The sequence below is a fragment of the Leucoraja erinacea genome, chromosome 9 (assembly GCF_028641065.1).
Source record: "Leucoraja erinacea ecotype New England chromosome 9, Leri_hhj_1, whole genome shotgun sequence".
Lineage (NCBI taxonomy): Eukaryota > Metazoa > Chordata > Chondrichthyes > Rajiformes > Rajidae > Leucoraja > Leucoraja erinaceus.
This window is the reverse complement of record NC_073385.1, coordinates 38936034-38953769: the sequence shown is the minus strand read 5'-3', so window position 1 is coordinate 38953769 and position 17736 is coordinate 38936034. Positions and strand designations below refer to the sequence as shown.

The following is a 17736-nucleotide window of genomic DNA, read 5'->3' as shown; positions in this document are numbered from 1 at the left end:
TCCCAACATCCCATTTGTCTCGACTGGACTTGTTGGGAGGACTGAGAACACGAACCTGCTCACCTGGCTTGAAGTACCTCTCCGTTTTGTGGGAGTCAAAATGGCGTTTTTGACTTAACAGTTTTTGCTCAACTCTCAAGGTCAAAATGGGTTCAACTAGACTTAGTCTTAGCCTTCTCTTCATCAACAGTTCTGCAGGTGAGTAACCTGTTGTTGTGTGTTGTGGTTCTGTACTTCAGCAAGAAACTAGCCAAACGATGTTTCATGCTGAGCTTTGAACTACCCTGCAAAACCTGTTTCTTGAGAGCATCTTTGACAACTCTAACAGACCTTTCTGGATGGTATGGGGGAACAAGTGTGCGTTTTACACCATTCCCCTGCATGAACCGTTGAACCGTTCTGAACGAAACTGTGGCCCGTTATCAGAAACATGTTCTTCCGGTAAACCATGGGATGCGAAATGGATCTCAACTCATCTATGGTACACTCGGTAGTAGTGCTTGACCCCATATGCTTAACCTCAATCCATTTGGAATGACTATCTACTAGTACCAGAAAATGATAATTACCCTTTCCACAAAATCTACATGAACTCTCTGAAAAATTCTTCTTGGCCATGACCAGGGTTGCAGTGATGTTTTTGGTGGTTTACTCTGGCAATTTTGACAGACGCTACATTTGCTCACCAGTGACTCGATGTCACTTTCCATACCAGGCCAATACTAAATACTTCTGGCAATTGACTTCATGCTTACTATGCCAGGATGTTCGGCATGAAATTCATTCATAATTTTGTTTCTCAAAGACTCTGGTACAACCACTCTGTAACCCCACTTAATGCATCCCTGCTCACATGATAATTCATGGTGTCGATTATGGAAAGGCTTCAGATCTGAGTTCAGAACTGAGTTCAATCTGCTATCGATTTCAGTCCAACCATTCAATGTCTGTTCATAGACCCAGTTCAGCACAGTGTCATTCTCTGTTTCTGCTGCAATTTCTGTTGCAGTCACTGGAAAGTCTTCATCTACAACTTGCAGTGTGTAGATTGAGTTCTCACTTCCCACGTCAGAGTTCTCATGAGGCAACCGGGACAACGCATCTGCAACGGCGTAGCACTCGGAGCTTCTGTACTCAACCTGGTAGTCATACTGGGACAACAAAATTGCCCAGCGCTGCAACCTTGATGCCGTCATGGAAGGTATAGCTGACTTGGGACCAAGTATCACTAATAGTGACTTGTGATCAGTCACTAGGGTGAATGGTCTGCCGAGCAGAAACTGATGGAATTTCTTGATTCCGAACACGATGCTGAGCACTTCCTTTTCTATCTGTGCATAATTGCGTTCACTCGGTGATGTGCTTTCTTTATAATTGCATCAAATGTCGTTACTATACCTGCCAGCCTCTGAATGAAAAAATTGCCCCTCAGAATCCTATTAAATCTTTCCCCTCTTACCTTAAACCCATGTCATCTGGATTCTACCCTGGTTAATAGACTCTGTGCATTCACCTCATCAATCCCCTCATGATTTTATACACCTCTATAAGATCACCCCTTAGCTTCCTGCACTTTATAGAATAAGAACGTACTAACTCCATACAGACAGCACCCATTGTCAAGATCGAATCCAGGTCTTTGGCACTGTAAGGCAGCAACTCTACTGCTGCACACTGTGCCGCCCATAATTGTATCTTTGTATCTTCATCTTTTCTTTCAATTTCATACTATTCATAACTTGTTTAGTTTGCCACAGATTATTTCTTATTGTAGCACAGTTCTTTGCTGAGATTTGTGAAATATCTCTTTAAATATATGAAACAATAAACAGCAAATATAAGTTACCTAGGACTGAGGTGAGAGGGGAAAGAATTAAGAGAAACTAGACCAAGTGCAGACCCATTGGGTCTGCCCCAAAATGCAAGATTCCACCACTCACCTGTTCCCCCAATGCAAGCTGTTCCCCCAACGCAATACTGCACCACTCGATCTGCGCACACTCGTGGTTTTTAAGATGTTTATATCTAGCTATCTTTTACATTTTGCCACCGATCGGAATGAAACTTGGTGCACTCACAGCACAGGAGAACGGTGAGTGAGCTGGCAAAAAATCGTAGAGCTATCGCGTACCGTTTTTGCGCAAATAGACATACTGCGCAAACAGGAAGATCAAGATCAGAGATAGATAGATAGATTGGACAGGTACATGAATAGGAACGGTTTAGAAGGATATGGGCAAAATACAGGCAGATGGGGCTAATGTAGATGGGGCATCTTTGTCAGTGTAGGCAATTTGGATGGAAGGGCCTATTTCCATTTGGTATTGTGTGCAGTTTTGGTCGTTCCATTACATTAAGGATGTGAAGATTTTGGAATGGGTGCAGTGGAGGTTTACCAGAATTACCTCAAAGCTGCCACTGCTGCTCTTGCTCGACAGAGTTCATCTTTCTTTCTTTCAAAGTCAGACCTAGTCTGCTTAATCTCTTTTCATATAATAAATCCATTGGCCAGAATTGCTGTGTACATTGCCTCACTGATGCACCCAGGTCCCTCTGAAAGGTTTCCACCCATTTAAAAAATATTCCACCTTTTTTTTCTTCCAAAGTGAATTATCTCAGATTTTTTCACATCACATTCCAGTAGGCATTCAGTTAAATTGTCCAGATTCCCACATGGCCCTTGCATCCTCTTCACAGCTCAACTTCCATCTAGCTTTATATCGAAGCAAACGAAGATATTATCCTATTTCCTCATCCAAGTCATTGAAATAGATCACAACCAGCTGGGGCCCCAGCACAAATCCCTGCAGCACTGCACTTTATTCCTAATCTCTGTTTTCAATCCATTAACTTGTCTCTATTGTCTCTGTTTCAAAAATTCAAAATCTATCAACTATGAAATGTAAAAGAACATAAATTAAGCAGATTATTCCATCCTTAATATAAAAGTTTACTTTATTTTTTACTTCCAGTAAACACACCCCTGGATATTTTCCATACTTCAGAAACAGTGACACAGTTTTGCTATTTTTATTATATTTTCCTTTCAGGCTTTCGTATTAGTGTGTTTTCTGCTTACACAGTGGAAGAATTTTCTGCACCGACCACCGCTCAGATACAAAGCTCGTGTAACTGTGTTTCCATGTTTCAAAGCTGATTTCCAGCAGTTTGCTCTTTGAGGGATGTGTCAAGTTTTTTGATGAAGGTCATCTCATGTTGCTGTTTTATGTTGGCATGTACTTGTGAAATATTTGTCACAAGATCCCACAGCATGTTTCCATCACACTTTTCATGACAAATGTGAAGACAGAAATGCTTGGAATGATTTGAGCTAGCCATGGTGCGTAGCTTATAAGAGAAATTCACCCACTTTCATGTACGAGGTAGTTTGCAAGAGAAATTCAGCCACTTCCAGGTGTTGGATCAGTTGTAAGTGCATGACAGGCTGATTAACCGATCCATATCATGGATGCTTGTCGCTCCTTGTGGTGGCCCAGTGTTGCAAGGGTTTGCCTAGCATTATGTAGCAGTTCTTCAGAAGGTGCTGCCTGACCCTCTGAGTTATTCCAGCACTTTGACAGAAATAATTAATGTAATTTTATTTTTAATTATCTGAAACAGTCTTATAAATCTTTACATACCTCTGACTATCAAATACATTTATAATTTATAAAGATAAATATAGCATTTTTAACAGTAGATGAGACCTCAGCTGGGGCAGACCTTTGGCACCATGTTCACTGAGGCCTATTACAGGGTAAGGCCTCATTGTGCCTGCTAGGTCTGGAGGGTCAGCTTGCTTAGTCTTCCATATCCAACCCAAAGGCGTGCAGGCAAGGTCTTTGAACAGCAAAACTGATGGTGAATAGAATCCAATTTACTTCAGCCCATAAACCCATGAGTAGATGTTGATTGGAAGCAAGCAGGTGTTTAGGAATTAACTGCACAAACAAATTATTGTGTTGCAGGCTTGCACTACTGATCCCTGGATTTGATCTGAGTGTCTTGGGCTGCTGCAGGATATCCCCAGCAAGGTTAACTCTCAATGTTAAGATTGTCGATCACATATTACTACCAATTATAACAGGAATTCAGGTTCAAGATTTGGAACTTCTGTGAATGACGAGAGCACAGGGCATTAGATGGGCTGAAGGGTTGCCAGGTGAATGGGCTGCAACAGTAGGTTTCTTACATTTACAACCTGAGTAAAAAATGAGGTATCACAGTAGACTGCTGCACCTACTCTTCCAAAAATAAAGTGGATTAGTATTGATTTCAGAATTATTTCATAAACGTAGAAATCGGTTCATTTATCAAAGTGTGCACCGTGATTTGACCTTATTTACGAATAATGTCGATATTTTTGTTCTATGATGGAACGTCGGATGCACTGTGCCAAGGAGTGACAGGACATGAATATGCAATAGTGCTCCCTCTCATTAATGGCACTTAATTTTAATTATATTTCCAAGGAGTAGAAATGTGATGCAGGGGTGGGATTTAGTTTAGTTTAATTTAGAGATATAGCCTGGAAACGGGCCCTTCGGCCCACCGAGTTCGCACCAACCAATGATCCGTGCATATTAACACGACCCTACACACACTATGGACATATTTTTTACATTCATAACCAAACCAATTAACCTACAAACCTGTACGCTTTTGGAGTGTGGGAGAAAACCGAAGATCTCGGAGAAAACCCATTCTGATGGTGCCCCTTTTAGTGCCAGATACAGCCTGCAAAAGGGGAGGAAGATAAGTAAATGTGACTTGAAAGATCACATTTCTTTCACCATATTCGATAATGATTCTGAATTGCTTTATCATTCTCTGAATAATTGTATTTCTAAAAAGTGGCAATCGATGAAGTAACCTTTGAGATAATTCCTTCATTTTGTCATGCATATTTGAACTTGCCAAATTCTTGAGAGTTCACACTCAAACCTGACAGTTCCTTTCAACTGTTCTTCAAATTAAGTTTCAGAATGTGAATGCTTTTCTAGTAGCTTTAGTCAAAGGATTTTAATCCTTATTGTGTAGATTACACCAATCACCCTGTGGTTATTGCAACAAATGCAGTGAATGAGGCTTCAAGGGTTAAGAGTCAATTATGTTTTTAATGAAAGTTGCAAAACCTTGTGCCTGCTCCCTCAGGCAGATGTATAATAAGTCTTAAGCCAACTTTACCCCTTGAAGGGAAATGAACATTGTCAAAAACGCTTCCTTTAAAATAGCCCAGCATTACCCAGATGAAACATGCCCAGTAGGTTGAAGAAGATTTCAAGAAAACACATGTGTTAACTCTCCTTAGGGGACCTTATGGGAATTACATGATAGCTCCATACATCTTTGTTTCCCTACCTCAACCAATCTAAAAATTCTAATGTGTGCCCTCTAGTTACATTTTCCTTATAACACAGCAAGACTGTTGTTCAGAAGACACCGCTGTGTGATGATGAGCGAGGTGGAAGCAGTATATGCTCTGGTGCAAGGCTTCTCTTGTTGCAACATTACTCATGCATTTGTCAGGTACCAAATAAAGAAGTCATAAGTATTCAGTTTCAAAAAGTGGTGCATTTTATGACCATGCTATTGGGCTATTTGTTCTAAATCTGAACACCAGACAGAAAAGAGCACTACAGTTGATATACTGCTTTGTTTGATTTGTACAGCTTTATTGCTGTGGGATAGGATGCAGAGATTTGAAATTCCTGTATATCAAGGTGCTAGCTTTGTTGCCATGACATCTTATTTATTACCATTTAAAATAGCTCTCTGATGATATTAAGATAAACAGTAATTGTTGTTAAAGGAAATTATTGTTTTACCAAACAAGCAAGATCTCATTTTATGTTTGAAGTGCAAGAAGATATTACATTCTTGTGGTCTCCCAGAGAATCAATCTAATTTAATTCTTTGCTGTTTCTAAATAAACATTCTTAAAATCTTTTTCATCCTTGGGAATAAGGATGATAGGAGTAATCAATATTTCTAGCATTTTAATTAATGCCGTTAGTGGAATAAATGCATTTCATTATCTGTTAATGAAATACAAGGTTATTTACCTGACAGGAACTTCGAGGCTCAATTATTAGACAGAAAAAAACCCAACAAACTCCATATCAAGACCATTTAGCTTCTGACAAATGCAAAGTTGAAAGCAACTTTCAGACATTCAGATTTTTGGAGGGATTTTCAATTTTTCATTTAAAAATCCAGACAATGGTAAATAAGGACGACACATTAATTAGTGGATTCATTATGTGAGCATTTTTTCATTGGATAACTGAAGCAAAATTTCTTGAATTTTAAGCTATTGAGGTTTCCAGAAGATGAATTTATAACAAATATATCACAAAAAGGTCTTGATACATCATACATAGATCGTAGAACATTATTATCTATATATTACTAAAACTGTTCTTGACCGGTTTTGGCGATCTGTGCTGCAATTTCCGAGAGAACGCCGCCACCTACGGCCATCATTTTTGGCCACCTCGCTCAGAGCCCCCCTCCGCCATATGTGTGCCGAGGATTTTTCCCGTTGATGAAATATGACAGAGATATTAATGATTTTACAAAATTCCCCATTCTCTCTGCTGCCCCCACTGGTGGGATGGGGGAGGGACTATAAAACCAGGAAGTGGTGTGCCTCAATCAGTCTCTGCAAGTGGTGTGCCTCAATCAGTCTCTGCAACATGGAGGTCTGAGCATGAATGACTAAACAAATGTCTACACAGCTATGAGTAAGTACCCTTAATTTGGTTTGAAAATGAAAATATGGTTATGGTTAGTTTGAAGGAAAAAAGCACTGCCTGCAAATGGTTGTTTGGGGGGTTTGGGTTCTGTAAATTGCCCCACGTGTGTGTGTAGGATAGTGTAAGTGTGCGGGGATCACTGGTTGGTGAGGACTCAGTGGGCCGAAGGGCCTTTTTCCGTGCTGTATCACTAAACTAATCTAAACTAAAAGTTGGGAGGTTATGTTAGTTATATAAGACGTAGATGAGACCACATGTAAAGTATTGTGTTCAGTTTTGGTCACATTGTTATAGGAAAGATGTCAAGCTGGAAAGCAGAGAAGATTTACAAGGTTATTGCCAGGACTGGAGGGTTCAGAGCTATAGCGAGAGTTTATGCCGGCTAGGGCTTTAATCTCTGGAGAGCAGGAGGACGAGGGGTGATCTTATAGAGGTGTACAAATTATGAGAGGAACAGATAGGGTAAATGCAGAGTCTTTTGCCCAGAGTAGGGGAATCAAGAACCAGAGGGCATAGGTTTAAGGTGAGGGGTGGGAAAGAAGGGACCTGAGAGGTACATAAAGGATGGTGGGTATATGGAATGAGCTGCCAGAGGAGGTAGTTTAGACAGGTACTATCGCAATGCTTACGAAACATTTGGACAGGTACATGGATAGGATAGGTTTAGATGGATATGGGCCATACGTACGAGTAGGACTAGTGTATATGGGACATGTTGATCGGCATGTGCAAGTTGGGCCGACAGGCCTATTTTCATGCTGTATAACTCTCCAACATTATGACTATAACTTCTATACTCAGTACTCTGACAGAAGAAGGCCAACATGCCAAAAGCCTTCTTGACCAACCTATCTACCCTAAGTGTGAAGCCACTTTCAAGGAACTATGTACCTGCACTCCTAGATCACTCTGCTCTACAACACTCATCAGAGCCTTGGAATGACCACTGTGTTGGTCCTGCCTGGTTTGATGCCCCAAAATGCAACACCTCACACTTATCTGTATTAAACTTTATTAACCATTCCTCAGCCCACCTATCCAACCGATCAAGATCCTGCTGCAAATTTTGACAATCATCTTCTCGCTATCTACACTACCACCCACAATACTACCCACACGTTACTCTGCAATAACCTGATTGATTTACTTTCTTATGGAAAGAGAAATGTTGACACTAACATTGGTCGGCTTATGGAATGTGCAAGCAATAACGTGTAAAATGTATGTTTCTGATAACAGTTAAGAAGTACAGTAAGCTTCATTGCAGCAAGTACTTCATTCATTATGCCAATTTGTCATTGAAAAAGTGATATGTTTTATAAGGTGTATTTTCAATCTACCAAGGTGATTGGATTTTATAAGCACATCATGCAGAATCATTATCAATGTATCTTGCAGTCATATCATGAATCCATAAAGAGTGACACTGGTTAGAAACAGCAATATGGATTTCTGTTAAATGTTTCCAAAACAGTGTTCACTTCTCAGTAGCCATAACAAATCTTGTTGCCAATTTAGGATATAATATGGAAAATAAAATTTATTTTTATTCTCGGTACAACCTCAACTTATAAATTTTAGCCGTGACATTATGATCAGCTTTTTTCGTGTCATCTAATACATTGCTAATTAAGGTTTGCATGTTCATTAAAGCCTAGGCCAAAGTTAATTACATATATTAATGGAATCTTGTGTAACACCTGCCTAAAGCGGTGGCCTTTAATCTTCCAAATATCTCAATTGAGGCTGCTGTTGTTCTGAATTTTCCATAATTTTAATTCAACATACAACCATATTGTTTCTCAATCACCTTTTGCATATTTTTCTAATGCATATATTAAATGCAAGCCTGTAATTTTTAAATTCTGAAGAGTTTATTAATGCTTGCCACTGGAGGCACTGAGTTTTTATCTCTCTCTGAAAAATATATGTTATACTGCCATCTGTTTCTGTTATAGTCCTTTCCTGTTTGCTTAACTCCTGGGGAGTTTTTCTTCAAATTATTTTTTTTCTGTTAGCTGTAAAGTACACTTGAAGATTTATAATTCATTGTTTCAAATTGTACAAAGGCTGAAAACATCTAGAAATTTATTACAGTTTTATTCAAAACATTTGAGTAGGAAAATCCTTTTAAACTGTATCTGTCTGTTAAGATGCCCAGAAAATAGTTGTTATTGTGCCTTTATAAACCATGAAAGGTTTAATTTAATTGATTTGATTTGAAAGCTTTTTACTTTTTTCAGAAATTATAATTTCATATGTTTTCTTTGTGTTGATTTTGTGAGGCAGATGGACTTCTATTCTGTGCCATAAACTTTTAAAATTTAATTCTATAACATTAGGCAGAATATTTGTAATTATTGACAGATCTTGTAAGAGTATACTTAAATATACAATTGACTGATGTATCACAGTAATCTTCAATGATGTATCATTGATTGATGTTTACATATGTTATCACTAGAGCACATGTATTGCTTACAGCAATCAGAAAATTCATTGTGAGCATACAGGACAGGGTATGAATAGTAAATGGTAATGGTTCCTACTGGCAGTGCTTTACATACCTTTTCTGATTGACAGAATATCCAACAAAGAATCCACAAGGGACTTCCAGTTCAGGAACTTTCTTGCAGATAGTAAATTGGTGTTGGCATACACACAAAATAAATGACATGATTCAGCAGATTTCAAATCTGAACCCAAAACTCCGGAGACACAAGTAAATATTCATCAAACAGTTGAACTTAAGATTGATTTTATTCTGCATCAGCACTGTTAGTTTTAAGCCAACCTCAGAAAGCAGGGATCTCAATGCAGTGAATGTGACCTACAGTATATGTATTGTGCGTTTTCTCTTTTTTGTACATGCAGTTCTCTTTCAAGCAGGGACTTTGATGCCATAGAGTCTCATTTGTATATTCCTTAGCAGTGGGATGCCACTCACTTTGGTTGGTCATTCTTTTGGACTAGAAATTTTAACCTAGCTAGCCTAAAATGAATTTATAGATTCATTAAGTCATGACATTCAGTAGATTGCATATGAAAAGTAAAAGTGAGCAACTTGAAAAGGATCATCGTTTATTTTATTGGAAAGTGGTATTTGTGGGTGAACTGAGCCATGCTGCAGAAGAATAAATGCCTCAGATGTTGGTTTAGATTTTCACAAACATACAACAGTAATTACTTTGAGCAGACTTCTATTTCGGTTGGTGTTTACCCCATTTAGAAAGCTAGCAGCATGTGAATCCCTTGTGCAGATCATAATGCTAATTCACATGCATTGCAGTTTTGATGCCACCACTGCTTTATTAGACTTCAATAATACTGCAAATAGTGCGCTTTGAGCTTGCACAAGATCGAGCAATTAACAACAGGATAACTATCTCCTCTGGCTGATCTTCCAACTGTATTGATTGAAGGAATCATTAGTTACTTATGTTCTTTGAATTATTGTAATGATAGTCTGTGAAAAGTCTTGTGCGATACACTTGCACTCCAGCCTCAAACAGTTCTCAGATAGGATGGTGGGATTGGTGTGCTGATGATGGGTTGTTGAGGGGGTGGGTTGGTTAGGCGTTTGTTCATTTTGTTGGGGAATATGAGAAAGGGGAAAAAGGGAGCCTGCTGCTAAAATTAGAGATGCAAAAAAGGAGAGGGGAAAAGGGTCCAATTCACAAGAAATATTTTGAGAGTAATAGAGAGGAACTGCAGATGCTGGTCTATACCAAAAATAGACACAAATTGCTGGAGGTCAGCATCTCTGAGAAAATGGATAGGTGATGTTTCAGGTCAAGACCCTTTTTCAGACTTTGTAGTTTGAGAGTATTTATCTGAATCTCCTGACTGAAGAACAATGTGCATGCAGGTTTTTTCTCCTGCTTACAGGGATAGTGTATCAGCATGCAAGTGGCAGTGAATAGAGTCTTGGTCATGCACTTGGTTCATTCCATGAAAGTGCTAGGCACAGCAACAACACCTTCCAATATGCAGCGGGTTATTGTTTTAGAGAGACAAGTGTTTCTCCACTGAGCCAACCAAGTTCATTTCCTCGTCCTTAGCTAGAGAGCAGCAGATAGCATACATGTAGGATTCAGGAACATGGTACTGTTCCCAGTGATTCAAATGTTCACGCATCTTTTTGAGGGCACTGTACTAAAATCTTGAGAAGTCCTGAAAATCTTGAGGTTTCATGGTGGTGCAGCAGTAGATTTGCTGCCTTACAGCAGCAGAGACCCGGGTTCGATCCTGACTATGGGCGCGGTCCGTACGGAGTTTGTATGGTCTTCCCGTGACCGCGTGGGTTTTATCCCACACTCCAAAGACATACAGGTTTGTAGGTTAATTGGCTCCAGTTAAAATTGTAAAATGTCCCTTGTGTGTAGGACGACAATGCTAATGTATGGGTTGATCACTGGTCAACGCAGACTAGGTGGGTTGAAAGGCCTGTTTCCGCGCTGTATCTAAATTAAACTGCAAACTAAACTACAGGAATTGCCAAGGAAATCTTATCTAGGTTGTACTGCTATTTTACGGCCATTCCTAAATTGGAACTATGTGGGATCAGCCCCAGCTAGCAGCTGGGGTTCAAAGGATGCTTGAACAGGCCAATGAAGACTGAAATTAGTGGAAATTATGTTGCAATAACAAGAGCTGCTTTCAAGGAGGTTATTTCCAGGAGTGACTAAATATATTGAAATTTCAGCAAATTTCAGCCTTAATTCCATTCAATTCACCAGATAAAAAAAAGCAAACTGTGTCCTTGTACAGCACAACCTGGATAACATTTAGACATGTGTTGACACTTTTCTCTTATGACATACATGGGAATGTTAAGTAACAGAGAGCTGCTTTCAAGGAGGTTATTTTTTATTGAGTGACTAAATATGCTGAAATTTTCGCTGAAAATTTCATCATCTTAATTCCATTCAATTTCTCACCAGATCTCCTTAAAAAAAGCAAACTGTGTCCTTGTACAGCACAACCTGGATAACATTTAGACATGTGTTGACACTTTTCTCTTATGACATACATGGGAATGTTAAGTAACAGAGAGAAGAGAAGATAATTAATATAAGGAATGGAGAATACCATTTTTCTTCAGGTGTGGTCTCACAGGAATCAGTCTGGACCCTGTACACTCCCTCTATGGCAGTAGAACCTCCCTGTCTCCTATACTCAAAACCTCCCTTTTACTCAAATCCTTTTGCAATGAAAGCTAACATACCATTCGCTTTCTTTACTGCCTGCTGCACCTGCGATGCCTACCTTCAATGACTGGTTTACCATGACACCTAGGTCTCCCTGCATCTCCCTTTTTCCTAGGCGGCCACCATTTAGATAATAGTCTGCTTTCCCGTTTTTGCCACCAAAATGGATAACTTCACATTTATCCACATTATACTGCATCTGCCAAACATATAATAGTTATCTTTGATTGTTAAATGGACAGAAAATTGACAACACAGTGGCACAGCAGTAGAGCTGCTTTCTCATAGCACTAGAGACCTGTTTCGATCCTGACCATGGGTGCTGTCTGTATGGATTTTGTATGTTCTCCTTCTAACTGCATGGGTTTCCTTCATAGGTATAGGGACAGGTGTTGCATCTCTGGCGGTTGCAGGGGAAAGTTCCTGAGGAGCGGGTGGTTTGGATGAGAAGGGGCGAATTAACCAGGGAGTTGCGGAGGGAACGGTCTCTGCGAAAAGCAGAATGAGGTGGAGATGAGATGATGTGGCTAGTGGTGGGATCCCGTTAGTGGTGACGAAAATGTTGGAAGATTACGTGCTGTATGCGACGGCTGATGGGGTGAAAGGCGAGGACTAGGGGGACTCTGTCCTTGTTGCGACTGAGGGGAGGGGGAGTAAGTGTGGAGCTGTGGGATACTGAAGAGACCCTTGTGAGAGCCTCGTCTATGATGGAAGAGGAGTACATCCATTCTCTAAAGAATTATGACATCTCCAATGTCCTTGTATGGAACTACTCAATTGGAAGCAGATGTTGTGTTGACGGAGGGATTGGAAGCAGGGGAAAGAGTCTTTGCAGGAGGCAGTGTGCGCAAAAGAGTAGTCTGAATATCTATGGGAGTCAGTAGGATTATAATCAATGTCAGTCGATAGTTTATCTCCTGGGATAGAAACGGTGAGATCAATAAAGGGAAGGGAGATGTCGGAGATGGATTAGTTTAGAGAGACAGCGTGGAAACAGGCCCTTTGGCTCATCGAGTCCAGCGATCGCCCATGCACTAGTGTTATCCTACAGATAAGGGACAATTTACAGAAGCCAAATAAACTATAAATGTGCCCATCTTTGGAATGTGGGAGGAAACTGGAGCACCCAGAGCAAATCGATGCGGTTACAGGGAAAAGGTACAAATTCTGTACAGACAGCACCATCAGGATCGAACCCAGGTCTCTGGTGCTGGAAGGCAGCAATTGTGCAGCTGTGTCACTGTGCCAGCCTTATTGTGAATTTTAAGACTCGTACGTGACCATTATGTTTGAACAGCTGAGGGAAAGCTGCATTGTCAGAATGCAATAGAAGAAATGCTGAACTAGGTACAAAGGATCATCGTTGTGTCTGGTGGGACGATGTCCTTATCCAACATCCGCAAATATAACAGATTAACTTTTTTGCTGCACCTTGGCTTTGTGGAGCCCAAAATAGCTGCCGTGCTTGTCAATGTTTTCAGAAGGCACCAATGTTGGAAGTGTACTTAACAGTGAAAAGCAGTATTATAGTCTGCAAGATAAGTTACCAAATAGGGGCAGACAAGTGTTAGAAACATTTTAAACATATAATTATGAATTAAGATAAACACAAAATGCTGGAGTAATTCAATGGGTCAGGCATCATCTCTGGAGAAAAGGAATAGGTGACGTTTCGGGTGGAGACCCTTCTTCCTGTCGGTGGTCCCGGAGAGGTGGTGAGGGTCAGAGAAATGGTGGATGTTAGTGCTGCTTCTCATGGTGGGATGACGTCGTGGCCTCATGGTGGACAGGTAGCGCGGTCAGCAGAGGAGCCCCGGGCCTGCAGGTGCCTCGACCCGAAATGTTACATTTTCCTTTTCTCCAGAGATGCTGCCTGACCCGCTGAGTTATTCCAGCATTTTGTATCTATATTTGGTGTAAACCAGCATCTACAATTCATTCCCACATGAAGCTTGAATTAAGACAGTTTGGCAGAGAGAATTAGGAGAATCAAATGGCACAGTTCTAAAGAGACCCAGGTAACATAAGTATTTGGGTTTACATGCACATAGGTCCCTAAAAGTGTCAGAACATGTTGGGAGGGCTGTTAACAAAGCATATGAAATCCTAGGAATCACGAACTGCGAAACCAGGGTGGTTTATGTTGAATCCTGTACAATAATGATAAGGCTACAACTGGAGAATTATATCCATTTTACATTAGGAAGGAAATAAGGTTCTTGGAAAGAATTCAGAAATACTTTATCAGAAAGGTTTCATGGATGAGGGATTCATTACAAGGTTAGATTGCAACATTTGATGATGTCCTCCTTGGGGCTAAACAGGTTAAGAACAAATTTGATAGCAGTGTACATGATCACAATGGATTTAGGTAGGATAAATTGCTGAAAGCTGTTCCTTTTAGTGAATGATTCAAGGACCAGGAGAATCAGATTCAAAAAGATATCCAAAAGAGACAGGAGAAGATGACAAAAAACATTTTTTTCAGCAGTTAGTGGTTATGATCTGGAAGTCCCTGCCCAAACTGGTGGTAGAAACAGTCAATCATGCTTTTTTAATAGGTTATTGGATAGCAATTTTGATAAAAATAATTTACAGGATTGCAGAGAAAGCTGGGTGGTGGGGGAGGAGGAGATGCCTGGGACAATCTTTCCCAATCAATCCCTCCTTACCCAAATGAATCTATCATCTGCCAGTTATTGCTACACCCCTTGGCTGCACCTCTTTCTACCAGCTATCTCCCCTTCACTCCATCAGTCTGAAGAAGGGTTCCACCCCAACATAATGTCCATCCATTCCCCTTCACAGTCACTGCCTGAACCGTCGAGTTCCTCCAGCAGTTAGGTTTTGCTCGAGAGCAGTCTCAAATGCTATACAGAAAAGCTGCGTACTCATTAAGCTGAACGATGGCCTTCTGTGCCATATTTATGAAATTATCATACAACCACGTCAATGTCGGTTTTCTAGAAGTAACTCTGCCTCCCCATTGTTTCAGCAATTGAGACAACATTTTAAAAAATGGACTCAAAATCTCAAAGTTGGGGAAAGAAACTGAGCTTAAAAGCTGATCAAATAGTATTGGAAAGCCTGAGCAGCATTTTCACATTTTAGATAATTCAGAGCTGAGAAGGGTTTAAGAGGGTTTAACCTTGATTATTTTATATGCCGTTTGTTTTGCCTTCATGCTGAAAACTATTGTGCCTGTGTCTTGGGTTAAAAGCCCTGAATTACCCCAAGATACGGGTAAATTAATTGCATTGTGCACAGGGGTTATGGAATGCATTTTGAATTGAAAATGCTAATGAATGCTATTGGGAAAAGGTTTGTGTTCTGAAGCCAGATTTTAAAAGTACAGGATTGAAACAGAATGGTAAACATTGCAGGCAAAATATTAATAGTGCAGGAAGCACCTGGGATTACCTGAAACAAATCTGTCATAGACTGCGAGGTGTTTGGTGTAAATTGCTTCCGCTAATAATCTGCAACAATCAGTGCTATGCAACGGAGTTGTACTGTCGGAATTAAGTGATCTAAACCCTTGAAACTCTGGTGACATAAGTTGAATGAATAGCATTGTAATATCAGCCAACTGAACATTGTAAAATCACTCCCACACTTTGCCCTGACTTAGCCTTGGAGACAAGAAATTGTAAGCAACCTTAATTGTTAACCCACTGAGTACTGCATTTCATTTGAATCTTACTAAATTTGAGTCTGCATTCTGTAAAATTATACAATTGAATAGCACACAAGGGAGAGAGAATACATTACTCATTTTGTGAAAGATCTAGCTTTGCCCTTTTATTTTTGCAATGCCCACATGCTAGCAGGAGTCTCAAAGGACGGCATCTGAACTCCTTGGGTTGGCGAGTAAGATTGCAGAGAAAATCCTGAATTATTTGATGAATGCTAAACTATTTATGTTTACTGGTTATATGCACTCTGTTTCTAGGGAGAGATACAGCTTATCAATCTGGAAACCAGAAGAGATGCTGTGGAGCAGATGTCACTGAAGCTATATAATGAACAGTATACGAGCAGCAACAAACGGAAGCAAGAATTTGCCGCAATGTCAAAGGTCAATCGAGTGGATGCTTACAGGTATCAAACTTACTCCTCCATTTTTCTTTTCATTTAATCTATGCTTAATTAATTATTCCATGAATATTGTCTCATAGCACTTAACTACACAATAACATACAGCAAGCTTTACAACTAAACAATATATTTAAGCAGGAAGCCATATCAGGTCCTAAATCACTGTCCATATTTATCCAAGATGTTAATAAAGAAGATAATATAATGCCAAGAATATAGACACAAAAAAGCTGGAGTAACTCAGCGGATCAGATAGCATCTCTGGAGAAAAGTAATAGGTGACGTTTCGGGTCAAGACCTTTCTTCAGACTGAGAGTCAGGGGAAAAGGAAACGGGTGATATAGAACAAATGAATAAAAGATATGCAAAAAAGTAACGATGACCAAGGAAATGGCCCATTGTTGGTGATGGCACCTGTAATCCGGGTTTGACTTTGGGACCCCAAGCTATTGTTGTTGATAGATACAGAACTCCCCTTAGTTAACCCTATTTGCACCTTTTATTTAAATTATGTATTTTAACAAACTCAATGTGCTAAAATTAATAATCTAAACGTATCTGTTGTGCGCACATGTTTTGAGAATTTTGCCACCCTGAGTAATTCCAAATTCAGTGTGTATCTACAGCAGGAGAGAAAATACAGGTTGTGTAACCCAATCACATTTTAATTATTTCTGAGGGATCGACCTTAATGAATAGAATGGAAAAAGTAAAAAATCTGTACATATTATCACCTAATCTGTGCACATTTGCAGAAAGAATTCCTCGGGTGAATGGGAGAAGCCAGAGGGTAATGGTGGATGGTTGTTTGTCGGGTTGGAGGCAGGTGACTAGTGGGGTGCCTCAGGGATCGGTGTTGGGTCCTTTGTTGTTTGTCATGTACATCAATGATCTGGATGAAGGTGTGGAAAATTGGATTAGTAAGTATGCAGATGATACCAAGATAGGGGGTGTTGTGGATAATGAAGAGGATTTCCAGAGTCTACAGAGTGATTTAGGCCATTTTGAAGAATGGGCTGAAAGATGGCAGATGGAGTTTAATGCTGATAAATGTGAGTTGCTACACCTTGGCAGGACAAATCAAAATAGGACGTACATGGTAAATGGTAGGGAATTGAAGAATACAGTTGAACAGAGGGATCTAGGAATAACCGTGCATAGTTCCTTGAAGATGGAATCTTTTGTATGCTAGCCTTTATAAATCAGAGCATTGATATAGAAAGGGATGTAATGTTAAAATTGTACAAACATAGACATAGAAACATAGAAATTAAAGAAAATATGATCATGGCTTTCCAACTGGTATGCTAGCCTTTATAAATCAGAGCATTGAGTATAGATGCTGGGATGTAATGTTAAAATTGTACAAGGCATTGGTGAGGCCAATTCTGGAGTATGGTGTACAATTTTGGTCGCCCAATTATAGGAAGGATGTCAACAAAATAGAAAGAGTACAGAGGAGATTTACTAGAATGGTGCCTGGGTTTCAACAACTAAGTTACAGAGAAAGGTTGGATAAGTTAGGTCTTTATTCTCTGGAGCGCAGAAGGTTAAGTAAGGGGGGACTTGATAGAGGTCTTTAAAATGATGAGAGGGATAGACAGAGTTGATGTGGATCAGCTTTTCCCTTTGAGAATAGCGAAGATTCAAACAAGAGGACATGACTTCAG

General features: G+C 39.9%; 1 protein-coding gene across 2 annotated transcripts in view; it reads left to right on the top strand.

Annotated features, from left to right (window-relative positions):
- The window catches only part of akap6 (A kinase (PRKA) anchor protein 6), a 370946-nt gene that overhangs the window by 210397 nt on the left and 142813 nt on the right, over positions 1 to 17736 (top strand). For both annotated transcript variants that reach the window (XM_055640567.1, XM_055640568.1), the window contains one exon: positions 15921 to 16069. In XM_055640567.1, the coding sequence (XP_055496542.1) occupies positions 15921 to 16069 (149 nt within the window). The remainder of the gene's footprint in view (positions 1 to 15920; positions 16070 to 17736) is intronic.